At 41.9% G+C, this 27,616-nt stretch overlaps 4 protein-coding genes and 1 pseudogene across 4 annotated transcripts; all 5 read right to left on the bottom strand.

Annotated features, from left to right (window-relative positions):
* Nucleotides 1-1,413: 1,413 nt before the first annotated feature.
* Nucleotides 1,414-3,807, bottom strand: LOC136179035 (tripartite motif-containing protein 16-like). Its single transcript, XM_065953629.1, has one exon. The coding sequence runs from the start codon at nucleotides 3,797-3,799 to the stop codon at nucleotides 2,123-2,125; it is 1,677 nt and encodes a 558-aa protein (XP_065809701.1). The 5' UTR covers nucleotides 3,800-3,807; the 3' UTR covers nucleotides 1,414-2,122.
* A 1,067-nt stretch (nucleotides 3,808-4,874) lies between these two features.
* Nucleotides 4,875-7,926, bottom strand: LOC110003944 (mammalian ependymin-related protein 1-like; annotated as a pseudogene).
* A 1,550-nt stretch (nucleotides 7,927-9,476) lies between these two features.
* On the bottom strand, nucleotides 9,477-11,849 carry LOC136179037 (tripartite motif-containing protein 16-like). The gene has a single exon (XM_065953630.1). The coding sequence runs from the start codon at nucleotides 11,847-11,849 to the stop codon at nucleotides 10,179-10,181; it is 1,671 nt and encodes a 556-aa protein (XP_065809702.1). The 3' UTR covers nucleotides 9,477-10,178.
* A 4,612-nt stretch (nucleotides 11,850-16,461) lies between these two features.
* LOC136179031 (tripartite motif-containing protein 16-like) lies at nucleotides 16,462-18,855 on the bottom strand. Its single transcript, XM_065953625.1, has one exon. The coding sequence runs from the start codon at nucleotides 18,845-18,847 to the stop codon at nucleotides 17,171-17,173; it is 1,677 nt and encodes a 558-aa protein (XP_065809697.1). The 5' UTR covers nucleotides 18,848-18,855; the 3' UTR covers nucleotides 16,462-17,170.
* Nucleotides 18,856-25,151: 6,296 nt separating this feature from the next.
* Nucleotides 25,152-27,503, bottom strand: LOC136179030 (tripartite motif-containing protein 16-like). Its single transcript, XM_065953624.1, has one exon. It carries the CDS (start codon nucleotides 27,477-27,479, stop codon nucleotides 25,794-25,796), a length of 1,686 nt encoding a protein of 561 aa, XP_065809696.1. The 5' UTR covers nucleotides 27,480-27,503; the 3' UTR covers nucleotides 25,152-25,793.
* Nucleotides 27,504-27,616: the final 113 nt, after the last annotated feature.

The following is a 27,616-nucleotide window of genomic DNA, read 5'->3' as shown; positions in this document are numbered from 1 at the left end:
TTTTCTGGACCTGTCAGGTGATTGTGGCTTTTAATAAGTGTATTGTTGACTAGAAATGACATAAATACACTTGGTAATATGGAGAAGAATGGCAGCAGAATCCAGGGACAGATGTATATGAATGAAAATCTGTTAGTACGTATTTTCATAGATTCATTCATCTTGACAATTTTGTGGACATATCTTTAAATTGTGTCAACCATCTCACAGTAATTCTTCTTTTGGGTCTGTGAAGCGTTAACCTTATATGGGTGAAGCACCTAAGTAGTAGCAGATCTATAAATGGATAGGAGCCAACTATATGTTGTCAGCAACTGTCTACACTGAGTCTACATCTGTTACGTATACAAATCAGTGTCATGTCATCTTTATTGTTTTATAGTGATGTACCCAAATGGAAAGGAATTTGTGGGCTGTACCTTCTAGCAGAATATAAGCAACACTGTGTGATGAAGATTTTGCCATTTTGCCATTTTGCCATTTTGCCCATGATGGCCACTTTGCCAATGATTGTCAATGATTGTGAGATCTTGGTCAGCATGGGTCAGCGATGGTCTGCACTTTGTCAGCCATGTGTGTTGTGTTTCTGTGTTGTCTGACCATGGCTGAATAAATCTGAGATGATCCACAGTCTGTTTCACAATTACATAATTGTCCATCTCATACAGAAATAACCCCCACCTAACAAGATCAGAGGGAATGAGTGAATAACTTTAAGTAGTTTGACTTCTTTTCACATCACTCTCTTCTGCACAAACTGAGTTCAGGTGATCTTTACAACCCTGGTTAGTAGGATGAAGGCGCCCTCCTGTGGTGATTTTTACTCTCTGCAGGAAAGCATCTGTATTATTATCCTCCCTTGATATCAATCAATCACACCGCTCAATGTAAATACTGTTACAACTCTTCCTCAAGTAAATGAACTCATCTGTTACATATATATATATATATTTTATTACAAGTTATCTCAGCATGTTTGCTCGACCCAACACTGCACTATTCTCTCATCGAGCCTTGTACGTGTTAGTCTTTGCTTACATTGTGTTTATTGTTGTAATTTAATGTTGTCCTTTTTGTGCATAGAGAGTATTGTTTTAATGAAGTCAAATTCCTTGTGTGTGAAAGCATACGCGGCCAATAAAGCTGATTCTGATTCTTCTGATTCTGATGCTGCATTCAGGACACATTGGAAATATAGGAAAGAAAAGTCTGTCAAAATGTTTTTAGACGTCAAAATGTTAAAGAGAACTCTGCTCATTCCTCAAAAGCAAATCTTTTTTAGTGAGGAGAGCTGAAGGAACAGAGAGTGAGTGACAGACGCTCTTCAGCTCTAAACACCAACACATGAACAAAGTGACTGAGTTTGACTCTCCATCAGCTTCTTACGACACCCTGCAATGAAGACGAGAAGAAAACATTTTGTTCTTGTGTTTATTCAGGATGTCAAACTTCAGTTTGTTCAAACATTAAATCAGTAAAGTGTGTTCAATGTCTCTTGTTCAATCATTTCATGAACACATTCACACAATCAGTTTGTTTGATCAGAATCTCCACTCACAGAAAACGATGATTTAACTCCTTATTGATTTAATCAGGAGGATTACAGTTTTAAAATACCTCAGAGGACATTTTTTACTTTACTTTGAATATGAACAACAACATTTATTCTGACTAACTCATTTCTTTAAGTGTGATTTTATAGATTTTCTACAAATGTACAAAGTGGTGAGAAGAGAAAATCAACATTAAAGAAAAGTTTGCTGCTCTCTCTCTTCAGACTCATGAATCAGAACAGAAACAACAGCATATAAATGTATGAATACAAATAATCAAACATGGAGAGTGGAGAGAAGTTGATATTTTCACGCAGAGAAATGTCAGTTCAGGTGAACAAAAGTCATCCTGAGCAGTGAAAGAGTCCACGGCAAAACAGACACAGGAAGGAGTGTCACTGAAAGACACTCAAACATTTACAGAACAGACGAGGAGAGGTCAAAGGACCGCCCATAAAGTTTGATTGACAGGTGACGACGATCAGATCTCAGCAACGAGCATGAATAAAAATCAAGTTGATGATTGAAAACACAGCAAGTTAAACATCTGTCTCGTTAATGACTTCTGTCTATTTCAGTTTACACAACTCAGCAGAGTCTCCAGGAGAATAAAACCTGAGTCCAGCATGTAGAGGCTGAGTGAATGTGGTCTGGACTCTGTGGAGGAGAGTCATGGTTTCAGAGATGCTGTAGAAGGACAGAATACCTGCTCTGTGATCCAGGTACACTCCTACTCTGGAGGACTGAGGACCTGAGACAGGAGTCCTGACATGGTTGTACCAAAAGTAATAACTGTTGTTGTCACAATATAACATCCAAGATTTGTCATTACGTCCAAACCAACATTCATCTGAGCTCCCTGCTCTGCTGATATTCTTGTATGTGACTGCTACAGAAACTCTTCCTCTCAACTCAACTTCCCAGTAACAACGTCCAGTCAGACTCTCTTTACTCAGGACCTGAAGATAATGAGTGAATCTGTCTGGGTGACTAGAATAAGACTGTTGTTTACTCATTAATGTTACTTTTCTGTTCTCATCAGATAATAACAGCTGTGTGTATGCTGTGTTTGGATCCAGAGTGCTGTCACATGAATTTTTGAAGAACTCAGCTCTGGTCTTGGGCTCTGGTTCTGGTCCTGACAGTAAAACATCCACTTCAGTCACTGTCTGTGAGATGTTTGTCCATTTCTCTCTCAGGACGTCCTGTAGTTTATCTCTGACTTCTGACACAGCTGCTGTCACATCCTCAAAGAACCTCAGAGGACGGATCTTGATGCTGGATGAGTGTGTAGATTCACTGAGTGGTGACAGTGAGGGGTAGTTGTGTAGAAACTGGTTGTGATCTTCTGTGTGTGAGAGCTTCTCCAGTTCAACGTCTCTCCTCTTCAGCTCAGTGATCTCCTGCTCCAGCTTCTCCTGAAGCTCTCTGACTCGACTCACTTCAGTTTGCTGCTGGGATCTGACCTGCTGCTTCACATCAGAGCGTCTTTCCTCCATGAGACGGATCAGCTCAGTGAAGCTCTTCTCACTGTTCCCTACTGTTTTATCAGCAGAGCCATTGATAGCCTCCACCTCCTGTTGAAGCAGCTTCACATCTTTCTCTCTGTCCTGGATTCTCTGCTGGATGTTTTGTCGACTCACCTCGAGCTCTCTCTGCTTCTCGCTCCTTTCTACTGCAGCTGAGACTGTGTCATGACCTTTGTGTTCGTCCATTAAACAGAGGAGACAGATAGACTGCTGATCAGTACGACAAAATACTTTCATCTCCTCATTATGACGAGAGCAGACGTTCTCCTGGAGCTTCTTGGAGGGCTCCACCAGCTTGTGTTTCTTTAATGGAGCTACTTCAAAATGAGGCTGGAGATGTTTCTCACAGTAAGAGGCCAGACACTGCAGACAGGACTTACAGGCTTTCAGTTTCCTCCCGGTGCAGACATCACAGGCCACATCATCAGGTCCAGCATAGCAGTGATCAGCAGGAGCAGCTTGGAGTCCAGTCTTCTTCAGCTCCTCCACTAAAACTGCTAACATGGTGTTTTTCCTCAGGACAGGCCTCGGTGTGAAGTCCTGTCTGCACTGAGGGCAGCTGTAGATTGTCTTCTCATCCTCTTTATCCCAGTGGCTTTTAATACAGTTCATACAGTAACTGTGTCCACAGGTAGTAGTCACCGGATCCTTCAGGAGATCCAGACAGATGGAACAAGAGAAGGCCTCCCGGTCCAGGTGAACTCCTTTCTGCGCCATTTCTCCTCTCGGTAACAACGACTGTCTGAGTTTCACTTCCTGAGAAATCAGACTAGCTCCACCTCTGATCTGCACAGCATGTGTTTGTTCAGTGAACGTCAGCTCTTGTTGGTGACACCCATCCTCAACTTGTAGATCTAAAGGAGAGGGAACCAGGAAATATAGAGTCAGAGTGGAGCTGGCTGTGTCTGAGAGCAGGAAGAAGAGGGAGGGGGAGGGAGACTTGTTTACAACAGAGAACATTTCTCTTTTAAAAACACTTCTCATTTCAGATTTTACAAGATGAACTCTTCTTTGAATCGGAGGGTTTGGAGAAGGCTTTCTGCCCCCAGTACTGCATGTTGTTTGTACAGCAGCTTAGAGGTTGCTCTGTTGTGAAAGTGCAATGCAGGCTTCATAAAAGTCAATCATTAAACTCATAAATGTCTGTGTTGCATGCTGGGAAACGTATTTGTAATGCTTACTGTGCAGGCGTCACTTTGCTGCCACCGGTGTTTTCTGAAGCAGCTTGTGATGACGATGAGCCCTCTCTGTGCAGATAAATGCAATTCTTCCTCTTGTCTTCAAATATTCTGCTTGTATGTATGCAACACTGAAGCCTGCTCCCCGCCTCCACACTCTGTCACGCTCAGAGCATGCAGGGCGGGGCTGACCACGGACAGATTGGCATTCTTGTCATGCTCACATTGATTTGAAGCTTCTCACACAAACAGCAAAAGCGAGTCGTAAGTAGTTAGTGAATTAAATGTTATTAGAATCAATAATAGAAAACAGCAGCCAGCAGTAACTAAGTGACTCATAGGCTGTTTCTGTGACAGCCGGCGCTTACTGAAAGAACTGGTTTACTCCTGCATTCACACCAAAGCTGGAAAAACAACTTCCAAACTCAAGAAAACAAACAGTCACAGGAGCATTTAAACAGTTTCATCGTCAGAAGTCATTAATTAGATCTTTGCTGAATAAAAACTCTTCTTGTGTTAACTCATCAGACAAACGATTGTGACCTCACAGACATTTATGTAACAGAAGAATTCAGCGAGATTATCCCGTTTAAGTATTTAAGATTAAAGGTGAGGGCATTCAGCAGCCGGACTCCGACATCCTCTCAGGCCGAGCTGATTGACAGGTGCTGGGCGGGGTGAAGACGTCGGGGTCGCTGATGCCCAGCTGCAGGTTGAAGAAGCGGGTGGAGGTGGTGACGCTGCTGTTCCTGGCGTAGGTCTCCTGCACGGGGTAGCAGTCCTTCAGGGTGTAAACGCCCACCCAGGTCTCATCTGGTGGAGAGATGAGAAAAAGGTCACAGCAGCTCTAAGAGGAACTGGAGGTTCATATCCAGCAGAAGTTGCTCCTTAAATCTGATGAAGCTTCACTTTTATTGTGAAGCAGCTTCAGGAAGAACGTACACAAACACTGGATTCAAGCAGCACGGACACTTTGTGTTTTAAAGTTACCACAGAATCTAAAAGATGTTTAAAGGCTTTATATGCAATTTTTTTGATCCAGCAGATGTCGCCCTTGAGCACCAGCATGAAACCAAATCAACTCGTGCTGCATTGTTGTGTTAGCATGCTAATGCTAGCGATCTTTATTATGCTGGTATCTTCACACTGCATGTAAATTTACCTGAAATGAGCGTGATCTAGAAACACAGTTAAGCAGTGAGTACAGTATGTTATTCTTCTTTTCTCTAGTCCCTCAATTAAACAACTTTTATAAGTGAGGGGAGGAGTCAGCCGGCCGTCCCGGCGATGTAAACAAAGTGAAGATAGGACTCTGAAAACATCACAGACAGTGGGACTCGGGTGTTACACCCATTGTAGACAGTCATGACTCTCAGAGTTATTTTCAGAGGATATACTTGATTTCTACATTTAAGTGTGAATAATCACATATTAAGCCTTTAACTGTTTTTAACACAGATGTCCTCCATTAAACGCAAGGTGTTGAAAAACTGAGCAGATATGGAAGTGCAAAAGATCGTAGTCTGTTCTGACGACCCCTGACTGTGTCAGTGCTCCTCCTGTTGTCTTGTATCTCTCCCCACTCAGGTTGTCTTCAGGTAGAAAGGGGTGGAGCCAGTTACTTTGATGAGGGAGAGAGTGATGACCCGCTGCCGACACCGAGGGGCCACGCGGCCTCGGGTGCAGGGATCTACCGGTAATGATCCATCTGCAGGTTCACCAACGGAAACCTTGTTACGACTGTCTTGGCTTGTCTGCACTGGCTCCCTATACAGTCTAGAATAGAATTCAAGATCCTTCTTCTCACTTACAAAGCTCTAAATGGCCAGGCACCATCTTATCTTAAGGAGCTACTAGTGCCGTACTGTCCCTCGAGAACATTTTGGTCCCGGAGTGCAGGCTGGTAGTGGTACCTACAGTCCCTAAGTGTACTATGGGAGGTAAAGCCTTCAGTTATCGGTCTCCTCTCCTCTGGAACCGCCTTCCAGCCGGGGTCCGGGAGGCGGACACAGTCTGTATTTTTAAGAATAGACTTAAAACTTTCCTTTTTGATAAATCTTATAGTTAGTGCTGGTGTAGACCAGCTCTTAGTTATGCTGCTATAGGCTTAGTATACCGGGGGAACTGGCACCTTGAGCTCCTCTCTCTCTCTCTCTATCTCTCTCTCTCTGTGCATATACAGTACATCATATTACTGCATGTATCTATCTGTAAATCTCAGTCACTAACCACCTACTTTCCTGAGAGCTCTTGAGCTCTCTTAGGCTCCTCAAGATCGTTGGTTGACAGCCTGCCAGAACAACCCCCCCCCCCCCCCCCACCAAATTGTTGATGGACGGTTTGCCTCCCCCCACCCCCTTGCTCCCTATCCCTCTTCCTGCATCTTATCCCATCTCTCCCCCTATCCCTTTCCAACCCCGGCGCAGTCTAGTCCTGTGAAGGCTGTTTCGTCATGAGCCGGGGATCCGGCCGAAGATTTCTGCCTTTTAATAAGCCACTTTTTTCTTACCACTGTAACTTTTGCTGCTTTGTTAAATTGCTCATGATGGATAGGCCGGATCTTTGTAACATAGCAATAAGTAAGGTCTTTTTACCTGCTCTTTTGTAACATAACAATGAGTAAGGTCTTTTTACCTGCTTTTTTGTGACGTTAAGAGACAAAGAGTAAGGTCTTTTACCTGCTTTTTGTAAAGTGTCTTGAGATAACACTTGTTATGAGTTGACGCTATACAAATAAATTGAATTGAATTGAATTGAATGTCATGCACCTGGGCAGACTGGGCCTTGGTGTATAAGCTGGTTTCTTAGTCTCTCTCTCTCTCTCTTGTCAACACTCACTTTGGTTGGTGGTCTTTGTTTAGCCACAACACCACACATTCACCATTGCCATCACCACTGATGGCCTGGATTGTGACAATGTGTTTACCACAGATAAACCTACTTTATGTCATTTGGAAGGTTTGATTTTGGTGTCAGGCTGGCTGCACCCTAAGCCATCATTTCAGGAGGAGTGATCTGGATATTCTCTCGACCTGGATGTTCACATATGCACCTCACAGTGGGAGACTATCCCTGTCACTGGCAGTTAATACTGACTTATTTCTTTGATTATGACTTTCTGTCTGTGCATGTCCTTTCTGGTGTTGTGTTTCAAAAATATTTTAAAAACCAGGTTTACGCTGGCGTGCCAGGCTTCCTGTCCGACCACTCCTGGACCTCCACGTTGTCCCCGGGGCCTCCGATGATGTACTGGTCCTCGAAGGTGGAGTTGGCTGGGATGTCGAAGAGATCCCAGGCCTCGGTCAGAGAGATCTTTGAGCAGTCCTTCGTCTTCTGGTCGATCTGGAACATCACCAGGCTCTGGTGCAAAAAGATGGACTCGAAGAACCTGGAGCCGAGGAAGAGAAAGATGAAGAAGTGACATCTTTGAATGTATTCTTCTGGCCAAAACAACAGAACAAAACCTAAAAAGTATTTAATTTATAGTCATGAAAATTAGGAAATCTTCGCATTTCAGAATCTGAAATCTGAAACATCTGGAATGTTTTATAATTAATTAAAATGTATAGCATAATTTCTTTTGACTAATTGATTGATTGGCTTATGTTGCAGCTCTAAATCATACCTTCTTGTTCCCATGTAGAGAGCTTTAACCACGCCTGCCATTTCTTTACATTTATTAGCTATATTTAAAACATTAAAAATAACCGCTCCGTGATGGCTCTATATTTCACTCTTTATCATTTTCTGAGCTTATATTTCTACTTTCATCAATCTACATCTGTCTTTTCTGTTGATAGTTAATGTCATTTTCCAGCTTATTTTTCTGTCATATATATCGGTAGGTGTGCCGCTCACTCGTCCATCACTCTGAGTGAAGAGAGGAACTTCTTATACGCGACTCTCTAATCCCTAAAACCCTGAGTGAATGAAAGTTTGTCTTTTTGTTTCTTTTATCACAGTTTAATTTAGTAAAAAATGTATTTATTTCCCTGAAAACTCTCCTTTTTAATTGGATTTATTATTTTGTGATGCCTAAAATAAGCTGGTTCAGTCTCCAAGTGAGGCCTCAATTAACACTAAAATCTTACTAAGAAGCCTGATAACGTCAAAAGCAGCTCAATACACATATTGTAAACCATGGTCACCTGAAAAGTCTGGATAAACATCTTATTTCAAGATATATAACTAAAAAAAATAAAGGTCTGAACTGCTTGTTAAAAGTGAAAATAATATATTTATGCAAATTTGACTTGATGACACCTTTTAACATTTAAACAAGTTAAATTTGCTTGCTGCATTAGCAATATTTTTACAGATTAAAAGCAATCCAGGTTTTATTTTGTATCTTGAAGAGGTTTTTCTGGACCTGTCAGGTGATTGTGTCTTTTAATAAGTGTATTGTTGACTAGAAATGACATAAATACACTTGGTAATATGGAGAAGAATGGCAGCAGAATCCAGGGACAGATGTATATGAATGAAGATCAGAGAGAATTAGTGAATAACTTTAAGTAGTTTGACTTCTTTTCACATCACTCTCTTCTGCACAAACTGAGTTCAGGTGATCTTTACATCCCTGGTTAGTAGGATTAAGGCGCCCTCTTGTGGTGATTTTTACTCTCTGCAGGAAGGCATCTGTATTATTATCCTCCCTTGATATCAATCAATCACACCGCTCAATGTAAATACTGTTAAAACTCTTCCTCAAGTAAATGAACTCATCTGTTACATATATATATATTTTATTATAAGTTATCTCAGCATGTTTGCTCGACCCAACACTGCACTATTCTCTCATCGAGCCTTGTACGTGTTAGTCTTTGCTTACATTGTGTTTATTGTTGTAATTTAATGTTGTCCTTTTTGTGCATAGAGAGTATTGTTTTAATGAAGTCAAATTCCTTGTGTGTGAAAGCATACGCGGCCAATAAAGCTGATTCTGATTCTTCTGATTCTGATGCTGCATTCAGGACACATTGGAAATATAGGAAAGAAAAGTCTGTCAAAATGTTTTTAGACGTCAACATGTTAAAGAGAACTCTGCTCATTCCTCAAAAGCAAATCTTTTTTAGTGAGGAGAGCTGAAGGAACAGAGAGTGAGTGACAGACACTCTTCAGCTCTAAACACCAACACATGAACAAAGTGACTGAGTTTGACTCTCCATCAGCTTCTTACGACACCCTACAATGAAGACGAGAAGAAAACATTTTGTTCATGTGTTTATTCAGGATGTCAAACTTCAGTTTGTTCAAACATTAAATCAGTAAAGTGTGTTCAATGTCTCTTGTTCAATAATTTCTCGAACACATTCACACAATCAGTTTGTTTGATCAGAATCTCCACTCACAGAAAACAATGATTTATCTCCTTATTGATTTAATCAGGAGGATTACAGTTTTAAAATACCTCAGAGGACATTTTTTTTTACTTTACTTTGAATATGAACAACAACATTTATTCTGACTAACTCATTTCTTTAAGTGTGATTTTATAGATTTTCTACAAATGTACAAAGTGGTGAGAAGAGAAAATCAACATTAAAGAAAAGTTTGCTGCTCTCTCTCTTCAGACTCATGAATCAGAACAGAAACAACAGCATATAAATGTATGAATACAAATAATCAAACATGGAGAGTGGAGAGAAGTTGATATTTTCACGCAGAGAAATGTCAGTTCAGGTGAACAAAAGTCATCCTGAGCAGTGAAAGAGTCCACGGCTAAACAGACACAGGAAGGAGTGTCACTTAAAGACACTCAAACATTTACAGAACAGACGAGGAGAGGTCAAAGGACCGCCCATAAAGTTTGATTGACAGGTGACCACGATCAGATCTCAGCAACGAGCATGAATAAAAATCAAGTTGAAGATTTAAAACACAGCAAGTTAAACATCTGTCTCGTTAATGACTTCTGTCTAGTTCAGTTTGCACAACTCAGCAGAGTCTCCATAATAATAAAACCTGAGTCCAGCATGTAGAGGCTGAGTGAATGTGGTCTGGACTCTGTGGAGGAGAGTCATGGTTTCAGAGATGCTGTAGAAGGACAGAATACCTGCTCTGTGATCCAGGTACACTCCTACTCTGGAGGACTGAGGACCTGAGACAGGAGTGCTGACATTGTTGTACCAAAAGTAATAAATGTTACTTTCACAATATAACGCCCAAGATTTGTCATTACCTTCAAACCAACATTCATATGAGCTCCCTGCTCTGCTGATATTCTTGTATGTGACTGCTACAGAAACTCTTCCTCTCAACTCCACTTCCCAGTAACAACGTCCCATCAGACTCTCTTTACTCAGGACCTGACACCAATCAGTGAATCTGTCTGGGTGACTAGAATAAGACTGATGTTCTGTCATTAATGTTACTTTTCTGTTCTCATCAGATAATAACAGCAGTGTTTGTGCTGTGTTTGGATCCAGTGTGATGTCACATGAATATTTTAAGAACTCAGCTCTGGTCATGTTCTCTGGTTCTGACAGTAAAACATCCACTTCAGTCACTGTCTGTGAGATGTTTGTCCATTTCTCTCTCAGGACGTCCTGTAGTTTATCTCTGACTTCTGACACAGCCGCTGTCACATCCTCAAAGTACCTCAGAGGACGGATCTTGATGCTGGATGAGTGTGTAGATTCACTGAGTGGTGACAGTGAGGGGTAGTCGTGTAGAAACTGGTTGTGATCTTCTGTGTGTGAGAGCTTCTCCAGTTCAGCGTCTTTCCTCTTCAGCTCAGTGATCTCCTGCTCCAGCTTCTCCTGAAGCTCTCTGACTCGACTCACTTCAGTTTGCTGCTGGGATCTGACCTGCTGCTTCACATCAGAGCGTCTTTTCTCCATGAGACGGATCAGCTCAGTGAAGATCTTCTCACTGTTCCCCACTGTTTTATCAGCAGAGCCATTGATAGCCTCCATCTCCTGTTGGAGCAGCTTCACATCTTTCTCTCTGTCCTGGATTCTCTGCTGGATGTTTTGTCGACTCACCCCGAGCTCTCTCTGCTTCTCGCTCCTTTCTGCTGCAGCTGAGACTGTGTCGTGACCTTTGTGTTCGTCCATTAAACAGAGGAGACAGATAGACTGCTGATCAGTACGACAAAATACTTTCATTTCCTCATTATGACGAGAGCAGACGTTCTCCTGGAGCTTCTTGGAGGGCTCCACCAGCTTGTGTTTCTTTAATGGAGCTACTTCAAAATGAGGCTGGAGGTGTTTCTCACAGTAAGAGGCCAGACATTGCAGACAGGACTTACAGGCTTTCAGTTTCCTCCCGGTGCAGACATCACAGGCCACATCTTCAGGTCCAGCATAGCAGTGATCAGCAGGAGCAGCTTGGAGTCCAGTCTTCTTCAGCTCCTCCACTAAAACTGCTAACATGGTGTTTTTCCTCAGGACAGGCCTCGGTGTGAAGTCCTGTCTGCACTGAGGGCAGCTGTAGATTGTCTTTTCATCCTCTTTATCCCAGTGGCTTTTAATACAGTTCATACAGTAACTGTGTCCACAGGTAGTAGTCACCGGATCCTTCAGGAGATCCAGACAGATAGAACAAGAGAAGGCCTCCCGGTCTAGTTGAACTCCTTTCTGCGCCATTTCTCCTCTCTGTAACAACAACTGTCTGAGTTTCACTTCCTGAGAAATCAGACTAGCTCCACCTCTGATCTGCACAGCATGTGTTTGTTCAGTGAACGTCAGCTCTTGTTGGTGACACCCATCCTCAACTTGTAGATCTAAAGGGGAGGGAACCAGGAAATATAGAGTCAGAGTGGAGCTGGCTGTGTCTGAGAGCAGGAAGAAGAGGAAGGGGGAGGGAGACTTGTTTACAACAGAGAACATTTCTCTTTTAAAAACACTTCTCATTTCAGATTTTACAAGATGAACTCTTCTTTGAATCGGAGGGTTTGGAGAAGGCTTTCTGCCCCCAGTACTGCATGTTGTTTGTACAGCAGCTTAGAGGTTGCTCTGTTGTGAAAGTGCAATGCAGGCTTCATGAAAGTCATTCATTGAACTCATAAATGTCTGTGTTGCATGCTGGGAAACGTATTTGTAATGCTTGCTGTGCAGGCGTCACTTTGCTGCCACCGGTGTTTTCTGAAGCAGCTTGTGATGACGATGAGCCCTCTCTGTGCAGATAAATGCAATTCTTCCTCTTGTCTTCAAATATTCTGCTTGTATGTATGCAACACTGAAGCCTGCTCCCCGCCTCCACACTCTGTCACGCTCAGAGCATGGAGGGCGGGGCTGACCACGGACAGATTGGCATTCTTCTCATGCTCACATTGATTTGAAGCTTCTCACACAAACAGCAAAAGCGAGTCGTAAGTAGTTAGTGAATTAAATGTTATTAGAATCAATAATAGAAAACAGCAGCCAGCAGTAACTAAGTGACTCATAGGCTGTTACAGAACTGGAGGTTCATATCCAGCAGAAGTTGCTCCTTAAATCTGATGAAGCTTCATTTTTATTGTGAAGCAGCTTCAGGAAGAACGTACACAAACACTGGATTCAAGCAGAACGGACACTTTGTGTTTTAAAGTTACCACAGAATCTAAAAGATGTTTAAAGGCTTTATATGTGATTTTTTGATCCAGCAGATGTCGCCCTTGAGCACCAGCATGAAACCAAAACAACCTGTGCTGCATTGTTGTGTTAGCATGCTAATGCTGGCGATCTTTATTATGCTGGTATCTTCACACTGCATGTAAATTTACCTGAAATGAGCGTGATCTAGAAACACAGTTAAGCAGTGAGTACAGTATGTTATTCTTCTTTTCTCTAGTCCCTCAATTAAACAACTTTTATACTCGAGGGGAGGAGTCAGCCGGCCGTCCAGGCGATGTAAACAAAGTGAAGATAGGACTCTGAAAACTCTGAAAACATCACAGACAGTGGGACTCGGGTGTTACACCCATTGTAGACAGTCATGACTCACAGAGTTATTTTCAGAGGATATACTTGATTTCTACATTTAAGTGTGAATAATCACATATAAAGCCTTTAACTGTTTTTAACACAGATGTCCTCCATTAAACGCAAGGTGTTGAAAAACTGAGCAGATATGGAAGTGCAAAAGATCGTAGTCTGTTCTGACGACCCCTGACTGTGTCAGTGCTCCTCCTGTTGTCTTGTATCTCTCCCCACTCAGGTTGTCTTCAGGTAGAAAGGGGCAGAGCCAGTTAATTTGATGTCATGCACCTGGGCAGACTGGGCCTTGGTGTATAAGCTGGTTTCTTAGTCTCTCTCTCTCTCTCTTGTCAACACTCACTTTGGTTGGTGGTCTTTGTTTAGCCACAACACCACACATTCACCATTGCCATCACCACTGATGGCCTGGATTGTGACAATGTGTTTACCACAGATAAACCTACTTTATGTCATTTGGAAGGTTTGATTTTGGTGTCAGGCTGGCTGCACCCTAAGCCTTCATTTCAGGAGGAGTGATCTGGATATTCTCTCGACCTGGATGTTCACATATGCACCTCACAGTGGGAGACTATCCCTGTCACTGGCAGTTAATACTGACTTATTTCTTTGATTATGACTTTCTGTCTGTGCATGTCCTTTCTGGTGTTGTGTTTCAAAAATATTTTAAAAACCAGGTTTACGTTGGCGTGCTAGGCTTCCTGTCCGACCACTCCTGGACCACCACGTTGTCCCCGGGGCCTCCGATGATGTACTGGTCCTCGAAGGTGGAGTTGGCTGGGTTGTCGAAGAGATCCCAGGCCTCGGTCAGAGAGATCTTTGAGCAGTCCTTCGTCTTCTGGTCGATCTGGAACATCACCAGGCTCTGGTGCAAAAAGATGGACTCGAAGAACCTGGAGCCGAGGAAGAGAAAGATGAAGAAGTGACATCTTTGAATGTATTCTTCTGGCCAAAACAACAGAACAAAACCTAAAAAGTATTTAATTTATAATCATGAAAATCATGAAATCCTGGCATTTCAGAATCTGAAATCTGAAACATCTGGAATGTTTTATAATTAATTAAAATGTATAGCATAATTTCTTTTGACTAATTGATTGATTGGCTTATGTTGCAGCTCTAAATCATACCTTCTTATTCCCATGTAGAGAGCTTTAACCACGCCTGCCTTTCCTTTACATTTATTAGCTATATTTAAAATATAAAAATAACCGCTCCGTGATGGCTCCATATTTCACTCTTTATCATTTTCTGAGCTTATATTTCTACTTTTATCAATCTACATCTGTCTTTTCTGTTGATATCATGATGGTTAATGTTATTTTCCAGCTTATTTTTCTGTCATATATATCGGTAGGTGTGCCGCTCACTCGTCCATCACTCTGAGTGAAGAGAGGAACTTCTTATACGCGACTCTCTAATCCCTAAAACCCTGAGTGAATGAAAGTTTGTCTTTTTGTTTCTTTTATCACAGTTTAATTTAGTAAAAATGTATTTATTTCCCTGAAAACTCTCCTTTTTAATTGGATTTATTATTTTGTAATGCCTAAAATAAGCTGGTTCAGTCTCCAAGTGAGGCCTCAATTAACACTAAAATCTTACTAAGAAGGCTGATAACGTCAAAAGCAGCTCAATACACTTATTGTAAACCATGGTCACCTGTAAAGTCTGGATAAACATCTTATTTAAAGATATATAACTAAAAAAAATAAAGGTCTGAACTGCTTGTTAAAAGTGAAAATAATATATTTATGCAAATTTGACTTGATGACACCTTTTAACATTTAAACAAGTTAAATTTGCTTGCTGCATTAGCAACATTTTTACAGATTAAAAGCAATCCAGGTTTTATTTTGTATCTTGAAGAGGTTTTTCTGGACCTGTCAGGTGATTGTGGCTTTTAATAAGTGTATTGTTGACTAGAAATGACATAAATACACTTGGTAATATGGAGAAGAATGGCAGCAGAATCCAGGGACAGATGTATATGAATGAAAATCTGTTAGTACGTATTTTCATAGATTCATTCATCTTGACAATTTTGTGGACATATCTTTAAATTGTGTCAACCATCTCACAGTAATTCTTCTTTTGGGTCTGTGAAGCGTTAACCTTATATGGGTGAAGCACCTAAGTAGTAGCAGATCTATAAATGGATAGGAGCCAACTATATGTTGTCAGCAACTGTCTACACTGAGTCTACATCTGTTACGTATACAAATCAGTGTCATGTCATCTTTATTGTTTTATAGTGATGTACCCAAATGGAAAGGAATTTGTGGGCTGTACCTTCTAGCAGAATATAAGCAACACTGTGTGATGAAGATTTTGCCATTTTGCCATTTTGCCATTTTGCCCATGATGGCCACTTTGCCAATGATTGTCAATGATTGTGAGATCTTGGTCAGCATGGGTCAGCGATGGTCTGCACTTTGTCAGCCATGTGTGTTGTGTTTCTGTGTTGTCTGACCATGGCTGAATAAATCTGAGATGATCCACAGTCTGTTTCACAATTACATAATTGTCCATCTCATACAGAAATAACCCCCACCTAACAAGATCAGAGGGAATGAGTGAATAACTTTAAGTAGTTTGACTTCTTTTCACATCACTCTCTTCTGCACAAACTGAGTTCAGGTGATCTTTACAACCCTGGTTAGTAGGATGAAGGCGCCCTCTTGTGGTGATTTTTACTCTCTGCAGGAAAGCATCTGTATTATTATCCTCCCTTGATATCAATCAATCACACCGCTCAATGTAAATACTGTTACAACTCTTCCTCAAGTAAATGAACTCATCTGTTACATATATATATATATATTTTATTACAAGTTATCTCAGCATGTTTGCTCGACCCAACACTGCACTATTCTCTCATCGAGCCTTGTACGTGTTAGTCTTTGCTTACATTGTGTTTATTGTTGTAATTTAATGTTGTCCTTTTTGTGCATAGAGAGTATTGTTTTAATGAAGTCAAATTCCTTGTGTGTGAAAGCATACGCGGCCAATAAAGCTGATTCTGATTCTTCTGATTCTGATGCTGCATTCAGGACACATTGGAAATATAGGAAAGAAAAGTCTGTCAAAATGTTTTTAGACGTCAAAATGTTAAAGAGAACTCTGCTCATTCCTCAAAAGCAAATGTTTTTTAGTGAGGAGAGCTGAAGGAACAGAGAGTGAGTGACAGACGCTCTTCAGCTCTAAACACCAACACATGAACAAAGTGACTGAGTTTGACTCTCCATCAGCTTCTTACGACACCCTGCAATGAAGACGAGAAGAAAACATTTTGTTCTTGTGTTTATTCAGGATGTCAAACTTCAGTTTGTTCAAACATTAAATCAGTAAAGTGTGTTCAATGTCTCTTGTTCAATCATTTCATGAACACATTCACACAATCAGTTTGTTTGATCAGAATCTCCACTCACAGAAAACGATGATTTAACTCCTTATTGATTTAATCAGGAGGATTACAGTTTTAAAATACCTCAGAGGACATTTTTTACTTTACTTTGAATATGAACAACAACATTTATTCTGACTAACTCATTTCTTTAAGTGTGATTTTATAGATTTTCTACAAATGTACAAAGTGGTGAGAAGAGAAAATCAACATTAAAGAAAAGTTTGCTGCTCTCTCTCTTCAGACTCATGAATCAGAACAGAAACAACAGCATATAAATGTATGAATACAAATAATCAAACATGGAGAGTGGAGAGAAGTTGATATTTTCACGCAGAGAAATGTCAGTTCAGGTGAACAAAAGTCATCCTGAGCAGTGAAAGAGTCCACGGCAAAACAGACACAGGAAGGAGTGTCACTGAAAGACACTCAAACATTTACAGAACAGACGAGGAGAGGTCAAAGGACCGCCCATAAAGTTTGATTGACAGGTGACGACGATCAGATCTCAGCAACGAGCATGAATAAAAATCAAGTTGATGATTGAAAACACAGCAAGTTAAACATCTGTCTCGTTAATGACTTCTGTCTATTTCAGTTTACACAACTCAGCAGAGTCTCCAGGAGAATAAAACCTGAGTCCAGCATGTAGAGGCTGAGTGAATGTGGTCTGGACTCTGTGGAGGAGAGTCATGGTTTCAGAGATGCTGTAGAAGGACAGAATACCTGCTCTGTGATCCAGGTACACTCCTACTCTGGAGGACTGAGGACCTGAGACAGGAGTCCTGACATGGTTGTACCAAAAGTAATAACTGTTGTTGTCACAATATAACATCCAAGATTTGTCATTACGTCCAAACCAACATTCATCTGAGCTCCCTGCTCTGCTGATATTCTTGTATGTGACTGCTACAGAAACTCTTCCTCTCAACTCAACTTCCCAGTAACAACGTCCAGTCAGACTCTCTTTACTCAGGACCTGAAGATAATGAGTGAATCTGTCTGGGTGACTAGAATAAGACTGTTGTTTACTCATTAATGTTACTTTTCTGTTCTCATCAGATAATAACAGCTGTGTGTATGCTGTGTTTGGATCCAGAGTGCTGTCACATGAATTTTTGAAGAACTCAGCTCTGGTCTTGGGCTCTGGTTCTGGTCCTGACAGTAAAACATCCACTTCAGTCACTGTCTGTGAGATGTTTGTCCATTTCTCTCTCAGGACGTCCTGTAGTTTATCTCTGACTTCTGACACAGCTGCTGTCACATCCTCAAAGAACCTCAGAGGACGGATCTTGATGCTGGATGAGTGTGTAGATTCACTGAGTGGTGACAGTGAGGGGTAGTTGTGTAGAAACTGGTTGTGATCTTCTGTGTGTGAGAGCTTCTCCAGTTCAGCGTCTCTCCTCTTCAGCTCAGTGATCTCCTGCTCCAGCTTCTCCTGAAGCTCTCTGACTCGACTCACTTCAGTTTGCTGCTGGGATCTGACCTGCTGCTTCACATCAGAGCGTCTTTCCTCCATGAGACGGATCAGCTCAGTGAAGCTCTTCTCACTGTTCCCTACTGTTTTATCAGCAGAGCCATTGATAGCCTCCACCTCCTGTTGAAGCAGCTTCACATCTTTCTCTCTGTCCTGGATTCTCTGCTGGATGTTTTGTCGACTCACCTCGAGCTCTCTCTGCTTCTCGCTCCTTTCTACTGCAGCTGAGACTGTGTCATGACCTTTGTGTTCGTCCATTAAACAGAGGAGACAGATAGACTGCTGATCAGTACGACAAAATACTTTCATCTCCTCATTATGACGAGAGCAGACGTTCTCCTGGAGCTTCTTGGAGGGCTCCACCAGCTTGTGTTTCTTTAATGGAGCTACTTCAAAATGAGGCTGGAGATGTTTCTCACAGTAAGAGGCCAGACACTGCAGACAGGACTTACAGGCTTTCAGTTTCCTCCCGGTGCAGACATCACAGGCCACATCATCAGGTCCAGCATAGCAGTGATCAGCAGGAGCAGCTTGGAGTCCAGTCTTCTTCAGCTCCTCCACTAAAACTGCTAACATGGTGTTTTTCCTCAGGACAGGCCTCGGTGTGAAGTCCTGTCTGCACTGAGGGCAGCTGTAGATTGTCTTCTCATCCTCTTTATCCCAGTGGCTTTTAATACAGTTCATACAGTAACTGTGTCCACAGGTAGTAGTCACCGGATCCTTCAGGAGATCCAGACAGATGGAACAAGAGAAGGCCTCCCGGTCCAGGTGAACTCCTTTCTGCGCCATTTCTCCTCTCGGTAACAACGACTGTCTGAGTTTCACTTCCTGAGAAATCAGACTAGCTCCACCTCTGATCTGCACAGCATGTGTTTGTTCAGTGAACGTCAGCTCTTGTTGGTGACACCCATCCTCAACTTGTAGATCTAAAGGGGAGGGAACCAGGAAATATAGAGTCAGAGTGGAGCTGGCTGTGTCTGAGAGCAGGAAGAAGAGGGAGGGGGAGGGAGACTTGTTTACAACAGAGAACATTTCTCTTTTAAAAACACTTCTCATTTCAGATTTTACAAGATGAACTCTTCTTTGAATCGGAGGGTTTGGAGAAGGCTTTCTGCCCCCAGTACTGCATGTTGTTTGTACAGCAGCTTAGAGGTTGCTCTGTTGTGAAAGTGCAATGCAGGCTTCATAAAAGTCAATCATTAAACTCATAAATGTCTGTGTTGCATGCTGGGAAACGTATTTGTAATGCTTACTGTGCAGGCGTCACTTTGCTGCCACCGGTGTTTTCTGAAGCAGCTTGTGATGACGATGAGCCCTCTCTGTGCAGATAAATGCAATTCTTCCTCTTGTCTTCAAATATTCTGCTTGTATGTATGCAACACTGAAGCCTGCTCCCCGCCTCCACACTCTGTCACGCTCAGAGCATGCAGGGCGGGGCTGACCACGGACAGATTGGCATTCTTGTCATGCTCACATTGATTTGAAGCTTCTCACACAAACAGCAAAAGCGAGTCGTAAGTAGTTAGTGAATTAAATGTTATTAGAATCAATAATAGAAAACAGCAGCCAGCAGTAACTAAGTGACTCATAGGCTGTTTCTGTGACAGCCGGCGCTTACTGAAAGAACTGGTTTACTCCTGCATTCACACCAAAGCTGGAAAAACAACTTCCAAACTCAGGAAAACAAACAGTCACAGGAGCATTTAAACAGTTTCATCGTCAGAAGTCATTAATTAGATCTTTGCTGAATAAAAACTCTTCTTGTGTTAACTCATCAGACAAACGATTGTGACCTCACAGACATTTATGTAACAGAAGAATTCAGCGAGATTATCCCGTTTAAGTATTTAAGATTAAAGGTGAGGGCATTCAGCAGCCGGACTCCGACATCCTCTCAGGCCGAGCTGATTGACAGGTGCTGGGCGGGGTGAAGACGTCGGGGTCGCTGATGCCCAGCTGCAGGTTGAAGAAGCGGGTGGAGGTGGTGATGCTGCTGTTCCTGGCGTAGGTCTCCTGCACGGGGTAGCAGTCCTTCAGGGTGTAAACGCCCACCCAGGTCTCATCTGGTGGAGAGATGAGAAAAAGGTCACAGCAGCTCTAAGAGGAACTGGAGGTTCATATCCAGCAGAAGTTGCTCCTTAAATCTGATGAAGCTTCACTTTTATTGTGAAGCAGCTTCAGGAAGAACGTACACAAACACTGGATTCAAGCAGCACGGACACTTTGTGTTTTAAAGTTACCACAGAATCTAAAAGATGTTTAAAGGCTTTATATGCAATTTTTTTGATCCAGCAGATGTCGCCCTTGAGCACCAGCATGAAACCAAATCAACTCGTGCTGCATTGTTGTGTTAGCATGCTAATGCTAGCGATCTTTATTATGCTGGTATCTTCACACTGCATGTAAATTTACCTGAAATGAGCGTGATCTAGAAACACAGTTAAGCAGTGAGTACAGTATGTTATTCTTCTTTTCTCTAGTCCCTCAATTAAACAACTTTTATAAGTGAGGGGAGGAGTCAGCCGGCCGTCCCGGCGATGTAAACAAAGTGAAGATAGGACTCTGAAAACATCACAGACAGTGGGACTCGGGTGTTACACCCATTGTAGACAGTCATGACTCTCAGAGTTATTTTCAGAGGATATACTTGATTTCTACATTTAAGTGTGAATAATCACATATTAAGCCTTTAACTGTTTTTAACACAGATGTCCTCCATTAAACGCAAGGTGTTGAAAAACTGAGCAGATATGGAAGTGCAAAAGATCGTAGTCTGTTCTGACGACCCCTGACTGTGTCAGTGCTCCTCCTGTTGTCTTGTATCTCTCCCCACTCAGGTTGTCTTCAGGTAGAAAGGGGTGGAGCCAGTTACTTTGATGAGGGAGAGAGTGATGACCCGCTGCCGACACCGAGGGGCCACGCGGCCTCGGGTGCAGGGATCTACCGGTAATGATCCATCTGCAGGTTCACCAACGGAAACCTTGTTACGACTGTCTTGGCTTGTCTGCACTGGCTCCCTATACAGTCTAGAATAGAATTCAAGATCCTTCTTCTCACTTACAAAGCTCTAAATGGCCAGACACCATCTTATCTTAAGGAGCTACTAGTGCCGTACTGTCCCTCGAGAACATTTTGGTCCCGGAGTGCAGGCTGGTAGTGGTACCTACAGTCCCTAAGTGTACTATGGGAGGTAAAGCCTTCAGTTATCGGTCTCCTCTCCTCTGGAACCGCCTTCCAGCCGGGGTCCGGGAGGCGGACACAGTCTGTATTTTTAAGAATAGACTTAAAACTTTCCTTTTTGATAAATCTTATAGTTAGTGCTGGTGTAGACCAGCTCTTAGTTATGCTGCTATAGGCTTAGTATACCGGGGGAACTGGCACCTTGAGCTCCTCTCTCTCTCTCTCTATCTCTCTCTCTCTGTGCATATACAGTACATCATATTACTGCATGTATCTATCTGTAAATCTCAGTCACTAACCACCTACTTTCCTGAGAGCTCTTGAGCTCTCTTAGGCTCCTCAAGATCGTTGGTTGACAGCCTGCCAGAACAACCCCCCCCCCCCCCCCCACCAAATTGTTGATGGACGGTTTGCCTCCCCCCACCCCCTTGCTCCCTATCCCTCTTCCTGCATCTTATCCCATCTCTCCCCCTATCCCTTTCCAACCCCGGCGCAGTCTAGTCCTGTGAAGGCTGTTTCGTCATGAGCCGGGGATCCGGCCGAAGATTTCTGCCTTTTAATAAGCCACTTTTTTCTTACCACTGTAACTTTTGCTGCTTTGTTAAATTGCTCATGATGGATAGGCCGGATCTTTGTAACATAGCAATAAGTAAGGTCTTTTTACCTGCTCTTTTGTAACATAACAATGAGTAAGGTCTTTTTACCTGCTTTTTTGTGACGTTAAGAGACAAAGAGTAAGGTCTTTTACCTGCTTTTTGTAAAGTGTCTTGAGATAACACTTGTTATGAGTTGACGCTATACAAATAAATTGAATTGAATTGAATTGAATGTCATGCACCTGGGCAGACTGGGCCTTGGTGTATAAGCTGGTTTCTTAGTCTCTCTCTCTCTCTCTCTCTTGTCAACACTCACTTTGGTTGGTGGTCTTTGTTTAGCCACAACACCACACATTCACCATTGCCATCACCACTGATGGCCTGGATTGTGACAATGTGTTTACCACAGATAAACCTACTTTATGTCATTTGGAAGGTTTGATTTTGGTGTCAGGCTGGCTGCACCCTAAGCCGTCATTTCAGGAGGAGTGATCTGGATATTCTCTCGACCTGGATGTTCACATATGCACCTCACAGTGGGAGACTATCCCTGTCACTGGCAGTTAACACTGACTTATTTCTTTGATTATGACTTTCTGTCTGTGCATGTCCTTTCTGGTGTTGTGTTTAAAAAATATTTTAAAAACCAGGTTTACGTTGGCGTGCCGGCTTCCTGTCCGACCACTCCTGGACCTCCACGTTGTCCCCGGGGCCTCCGATGATGTACTGGTCCTCGAAGGTGGAGTTGGCTGGGTTGTCGAAGAGATCCCAGGCCTCGGTCAGAGAGATCTTTGAGCAGTCCTTCGTCTTCTGGTCGATCTGGAACATCACCAGGCTCTGGTGCAAAAAGATGGACTCGAAGAACCTGGAGCCGAGGAAGAGAAAGATGAAGAAGTGACATCTTTGAATGTATTCTTCTGGCCAAAACAACAGAACAAAACCTAAAAAGTATTTAATTTATAATCATGAAAATCATGAAATCCTGGCATTTCAGAATCTGAAATCTGAAACATCTGGAATGTTTTATAATTAATTAAAATGTATGGCATAATTTCTTTTGACTAATTGATTGATGGGCTTATGTTGCAGCTCTAAATCATACCTTCTTGTTCCCATGTAGAGAGCTTTAACCAGGCCTGCCTTTTCTTTACATTTATTAGCTATATTTAAAACATTAAAAATAACCGCTCCGTGATGGCTCTATATTTCACTCTTTATCATTTTCTGAGCTTATATTTCTACTTTTATCAATCTACATCTGTCTTTTCTGTTGATGTCACGATGGTTAATGTCATTTTCCATCTTATTTTTCTGTCATATATATCGGTAGGTGTGCCGCTCACTCGTCCATCACTCTTAGTGAAGAGAGGAACTTCTTATACGCGACTCTCTAATCCCTAAAACCCTGAGTGAATGAAAGTTTGTCTTTTTGTTTCTTTTATAACAGTTTAATTTTGTAAAAAATGTATTTATTTCCCTGAAAACTCTCCTTTTTAATTGGATTTATTATTTTGTAATGCCTAAAATAAGCTGGTTCAGTCTCCAAGTGAGGCCTCAATTAACACTAAAATCTTACTAAGAAGGCTGATAACGTCAAAAGCAGCTCAATACACTTATTGTAAACCATGGTCACCTGAAAAGTCTGGATAAACATCTTATTTCAAGATATATAACTAAAAAAAATAAAGGTCTGAACTGTTTGTTAAAAGTGAAAAAATATATTTACGCAAATTTGACTTGATGACACCTTTTAACATTTAAACAAGTTAAATTTGCTTGCTGCATTAGCAATATTTTTACAGATTAAAAGCAATCCAGGTTTTATTTTGTATCTTGAAGAGGTTTTTCTGGACCTGTCAGGTGATTGTGTCTTTTAATAAGTGTATTGTTGACTAGAAATGACATAAATACACTTGGTAATATGGAGAAGAATGGCAGCAGAATCCAGGGACAGATGTATATGAATGAAAATCTGTTAGTACGTATTTTCATGGATTCATTGATCTTGATAATTTTGTGGACATATCTTTAAATTGTGTCAACCATCTCACAGTAATTCTTCTTTTGGGTCTGTGAAGCGTTAACCTTATATGGGTGAAGCACCTAAGTAGTAGCAGATCTATAAATGGATAGGAGCCAACTATATGTTGTCAGCAACTGTCTACACTGAGTCTACATCTGTTACGTATACAAATCAGTGTCATGTCATCTTTATTGTTTTATAGTGATGTACCCAAATGGAAAGGAATTTGTGGGCTGTACCTTCTAGCAGAATATAAGCAACACTGTGTGATGAAGATTTTGCCATTTTGTCATTTTGCCCATGATGGCCACTTTGCCAATGATTGTCAATGATTGTGAGATCTTGGTCAGCATGGGTCAGCGATGGTCTGCACTTTGTCAGCCATGTGTGTTGTGTTTCTGTGTTGTCTGACCATGGCTGAATAAATCTGAGATGATCCACAGTCTGTTTCACAATTACATAATTGTCCATCTCATACAGAAATAACCCCCACCTAACAAGATCAGAGGGAATTAGTGAATAACTTTAAGTAGTTTGACTTCTTTTCACATCACTCTCTTCTGCACAAACTGAGTTCAGGTGATCTTTACAACCCTGGTTAGCAGGATGAAGGCGCCCTCTTGTGGTGATTTTTACTCTCTGCAGGAAAGCATCTGTATTATTATCCTCCCTTGATATCAATCAATCACACCGCTCAATGTAAATACTGTTACAACTCTTCCTCAAGTAAATGAACTCATCTGTTACATATATATATATATATATTTTATTACAAGTTATCTCAGCATGTTTGCTCGACCCAACACTGCACTATTCTCTCATCGAGCCTTGTACGTGTTAGTCTTTGCTTACATTGTGTTTATTGTTGTAATTTAATGTTGTCCTTTTTGTGCATAGAGAGTATTGTTTTAATGAAGTCAAATTCCTTGTGTGTGAAAGCATACGCGGCCAATAAAGCTGATTCTGATTCTTCTGATTCTGATGCTGCATTCAGGACACATTGGAAATATAGGAAAGAAAAGTCTGTCAAAATGTTTTTAGACGTCAAAATGTTAAAGAGAACTCTGCTCATTCCTCAAAAGCAAATCTTTTTTAGTGAGGAGAGCTGAAGGAACAGAGAGTGAGTGACAGACGCTCTTCAGCTCTAAACACCAACACATGAACAAAGTGACTGAGTTTGACTCTCCATCAGCTTCTTACGACACCCTGCAATGAAGACGAGAAGAAAACATTTTGTTCTTGTGTTAATTCAGGATGACAAACTTCAGTTTGTTCAAACATTAAATCAGTAAAGTGTGTTCAATGTCTCTTGTTCAATCATTTCATGAACACATTCACACAATCAGTTTGTTTGATCAGAATCTCCACTCAAAGAAAACGATGATTTAACTCCTTATTGATTTAATCAGGAGGATTACAGTTTTAAAATACCTCAGAGGACATTTTTTACTTTACTTTGAATATGAACAACAACATTTATTCTGACTAACTCATTTCTTTAAGTGTGATTTTATAGATTTTCTACAAATGTACAAAGTGGTGAGAAGAGAAAATCAACATTAAAGAAAAGTTTGCTGCTCTCTCTCTTCAGACTCATGAATCAGAACAGAAACAACAGCATATAAATGTATGAATACAAATAATCAAACATGGAGAGTGGAGAGAAGTTGATATTTTCACGCAGAGAAATGTCAGTTCAGGTGAACAAAAGTCATCCTGAGCAGTGAAAGAGTCCACGGCTAAACAGACACAGGAAGGAGTGTCACTTAAAGACACTCAAACATTTACAGAACAGACGAGAAGAGGTCAAAGGACCGCCCATAAAGTTTGATTGACAGGTGACCACGATCAGATCTCAGCAACGAGCATGAATAAAAATCAAGTTGAAGATTTGAAACACAGCAAGTTAAACATCTGTCTCGTTAATGACTTCTGTCTATTTCAGTTTACACAACTCAGCAGAGTCTCCAGGAGAATAATATAACCTGAGTCCAGCATGTAGAGGCTGAGTGAATGTGGTCTGGACTCTGTGGAGGAGAGTCATGGTTTCAGAGATGCTGTAGAAGGACAGAATACCTGCTCTGTGATCCAGGTACACTCCTACTCTGGAGGACTGAGGACCTGAGACAGGAGTCCTGACTTTGTTGTACCAAAAGTTATAACTGTTGTTTTTACAATCTAACATCCAAGATTTGTCATTATATCCAAACCTACATTCATCTGAGCTCCCTGCTCTGCTGATATTCTTGTATGTGACTGCTACAAAAACTCTTCCTCTCAACTCCACTTCCCAGTAACAACGTCCCATCAGACTCTCTTTACTCAGGACCTGACGCCAATCAGTGAATCTGTCTGGGTGACTAGAATACGACTGATCTTTTCTCATTGCTGTTACTTTTCTGTTCTCATCAGATAATAACAGCTGTGTGTATGCTGTGTTTGGATCCAGTGTGATGTCACATGAATATTTTAAGAACTCAGCTCTGGTCTTGGGCTCTGGTTCTGGTTCTGGTCCTGACAGTAAAACATCCACTTCAGTCTCTGTCTGTGAGATGTTTGTCCATTTCTCTCTCAGGACGTCCTGTAGTTTATCTCTGACTTCTGACACAGCTGCTGTCACATCCTCAAAGTACCTCAGAGGACGGAGCTTGATGCTGGATGAGGGTGTAGATTCACTGAGTGGTGACAGTGAGGGGTAGTCGTGTAGAAACTGGTTGTGATCTTCTGTGTGTGAGAGCTTCTCCAGTTCAGCGTCTCTCCTCTTCAGCTCAGTGATCTCCTGCTCCAGCTTCTCCTGAAGCTCTCTGACTCGACTCACTTCAGTTTGCTGCTGGGATCTGACCTGCTGCTTCACATCAGAGCGTCTTTTCTCCATGAGACGGATCAGCTCAGTGAAGATCTTCTCACTGTTCCCCACTGTTTTATCAGCAGAGCCATTGATAGCCTCCACCTCCTGTTGGAGCAGCTTCACATCTTTCTCTCTGTCCTGGATTCTCTGCTGGATGTTTTGTCGACTCACCCCGAGCTCTCTCTGCTTCTCGCTCCTTTCTGCTGCAGCTGAGACTGTGTCGTGACCTTTCTGTTCGTTCATTAAACAGAGGAGACAGATAGACTGCTGATCAGTACGACAAAATACTTTCATTTCCTCATTATGACGAGAGCAGACGTTCTCCTGGAGCTTCTTGGAGGGCTCCACCAGCTTGTGTTTCTTTAATGGAGCTGCTTCAAAATGAGGCTGGAGGTGTTTCTCACAGTAAGAGGCCGGACACTGCAGGCAGGACTTACAGGCTTTCAGTTTCCTCCCGGTGCAGACATCACAGGCCACATCTTCAGATCCAGCAAAGCAGTGATCAGCAGGAGCAGCTTGGAGTCCAGTCTTCTTCAGCTCCTCCACTAAAACTGCCAACATGGTGTTTTTCCTCAGGACAGGCCTCGGTGTGAAGGCCTGTCTGCACTGAGGGCAGCTGTAGATTGTCTTCTTATCCTCTGTGTCCCAGTGGCTTTTAATACAGTTCATACAGTAACTATGTCCACAGCTAGTAGTCACTGGATCCTTCAGCAGATCCAGACAGATCGAACAAGAAATAGTTTCCTTGCCCAGCTGAACTCCTTTCTGCGCCATTTCTCCTCTCGGTAACAACAACTGTCTGAGTTTCACTTCCTGAGAAATCAGACTAGCTCCACCTCTGATCTGCACAGCATGTGTTTGTTCAGTGAACGTCAGCTCTTGTTGGTGACACCCATCCTCAACTTGTAGAT

Source organism: Labrus bergylta, chromosome 4 (assembly GCF_963930695.1).
Source record: "Labrus bergylta chromosome 4, fLabBer1.1, whole genome shotgun sequence".
Lineage (NCBI taxonomy): Eukaryota > Metazoa > Chordata > Actinopteri > Labriformes > Labridae > Labrus > Labrus bergylta.
This window is presented reverse-complemented; position numbering and strand designations above follow the sequence as displayed.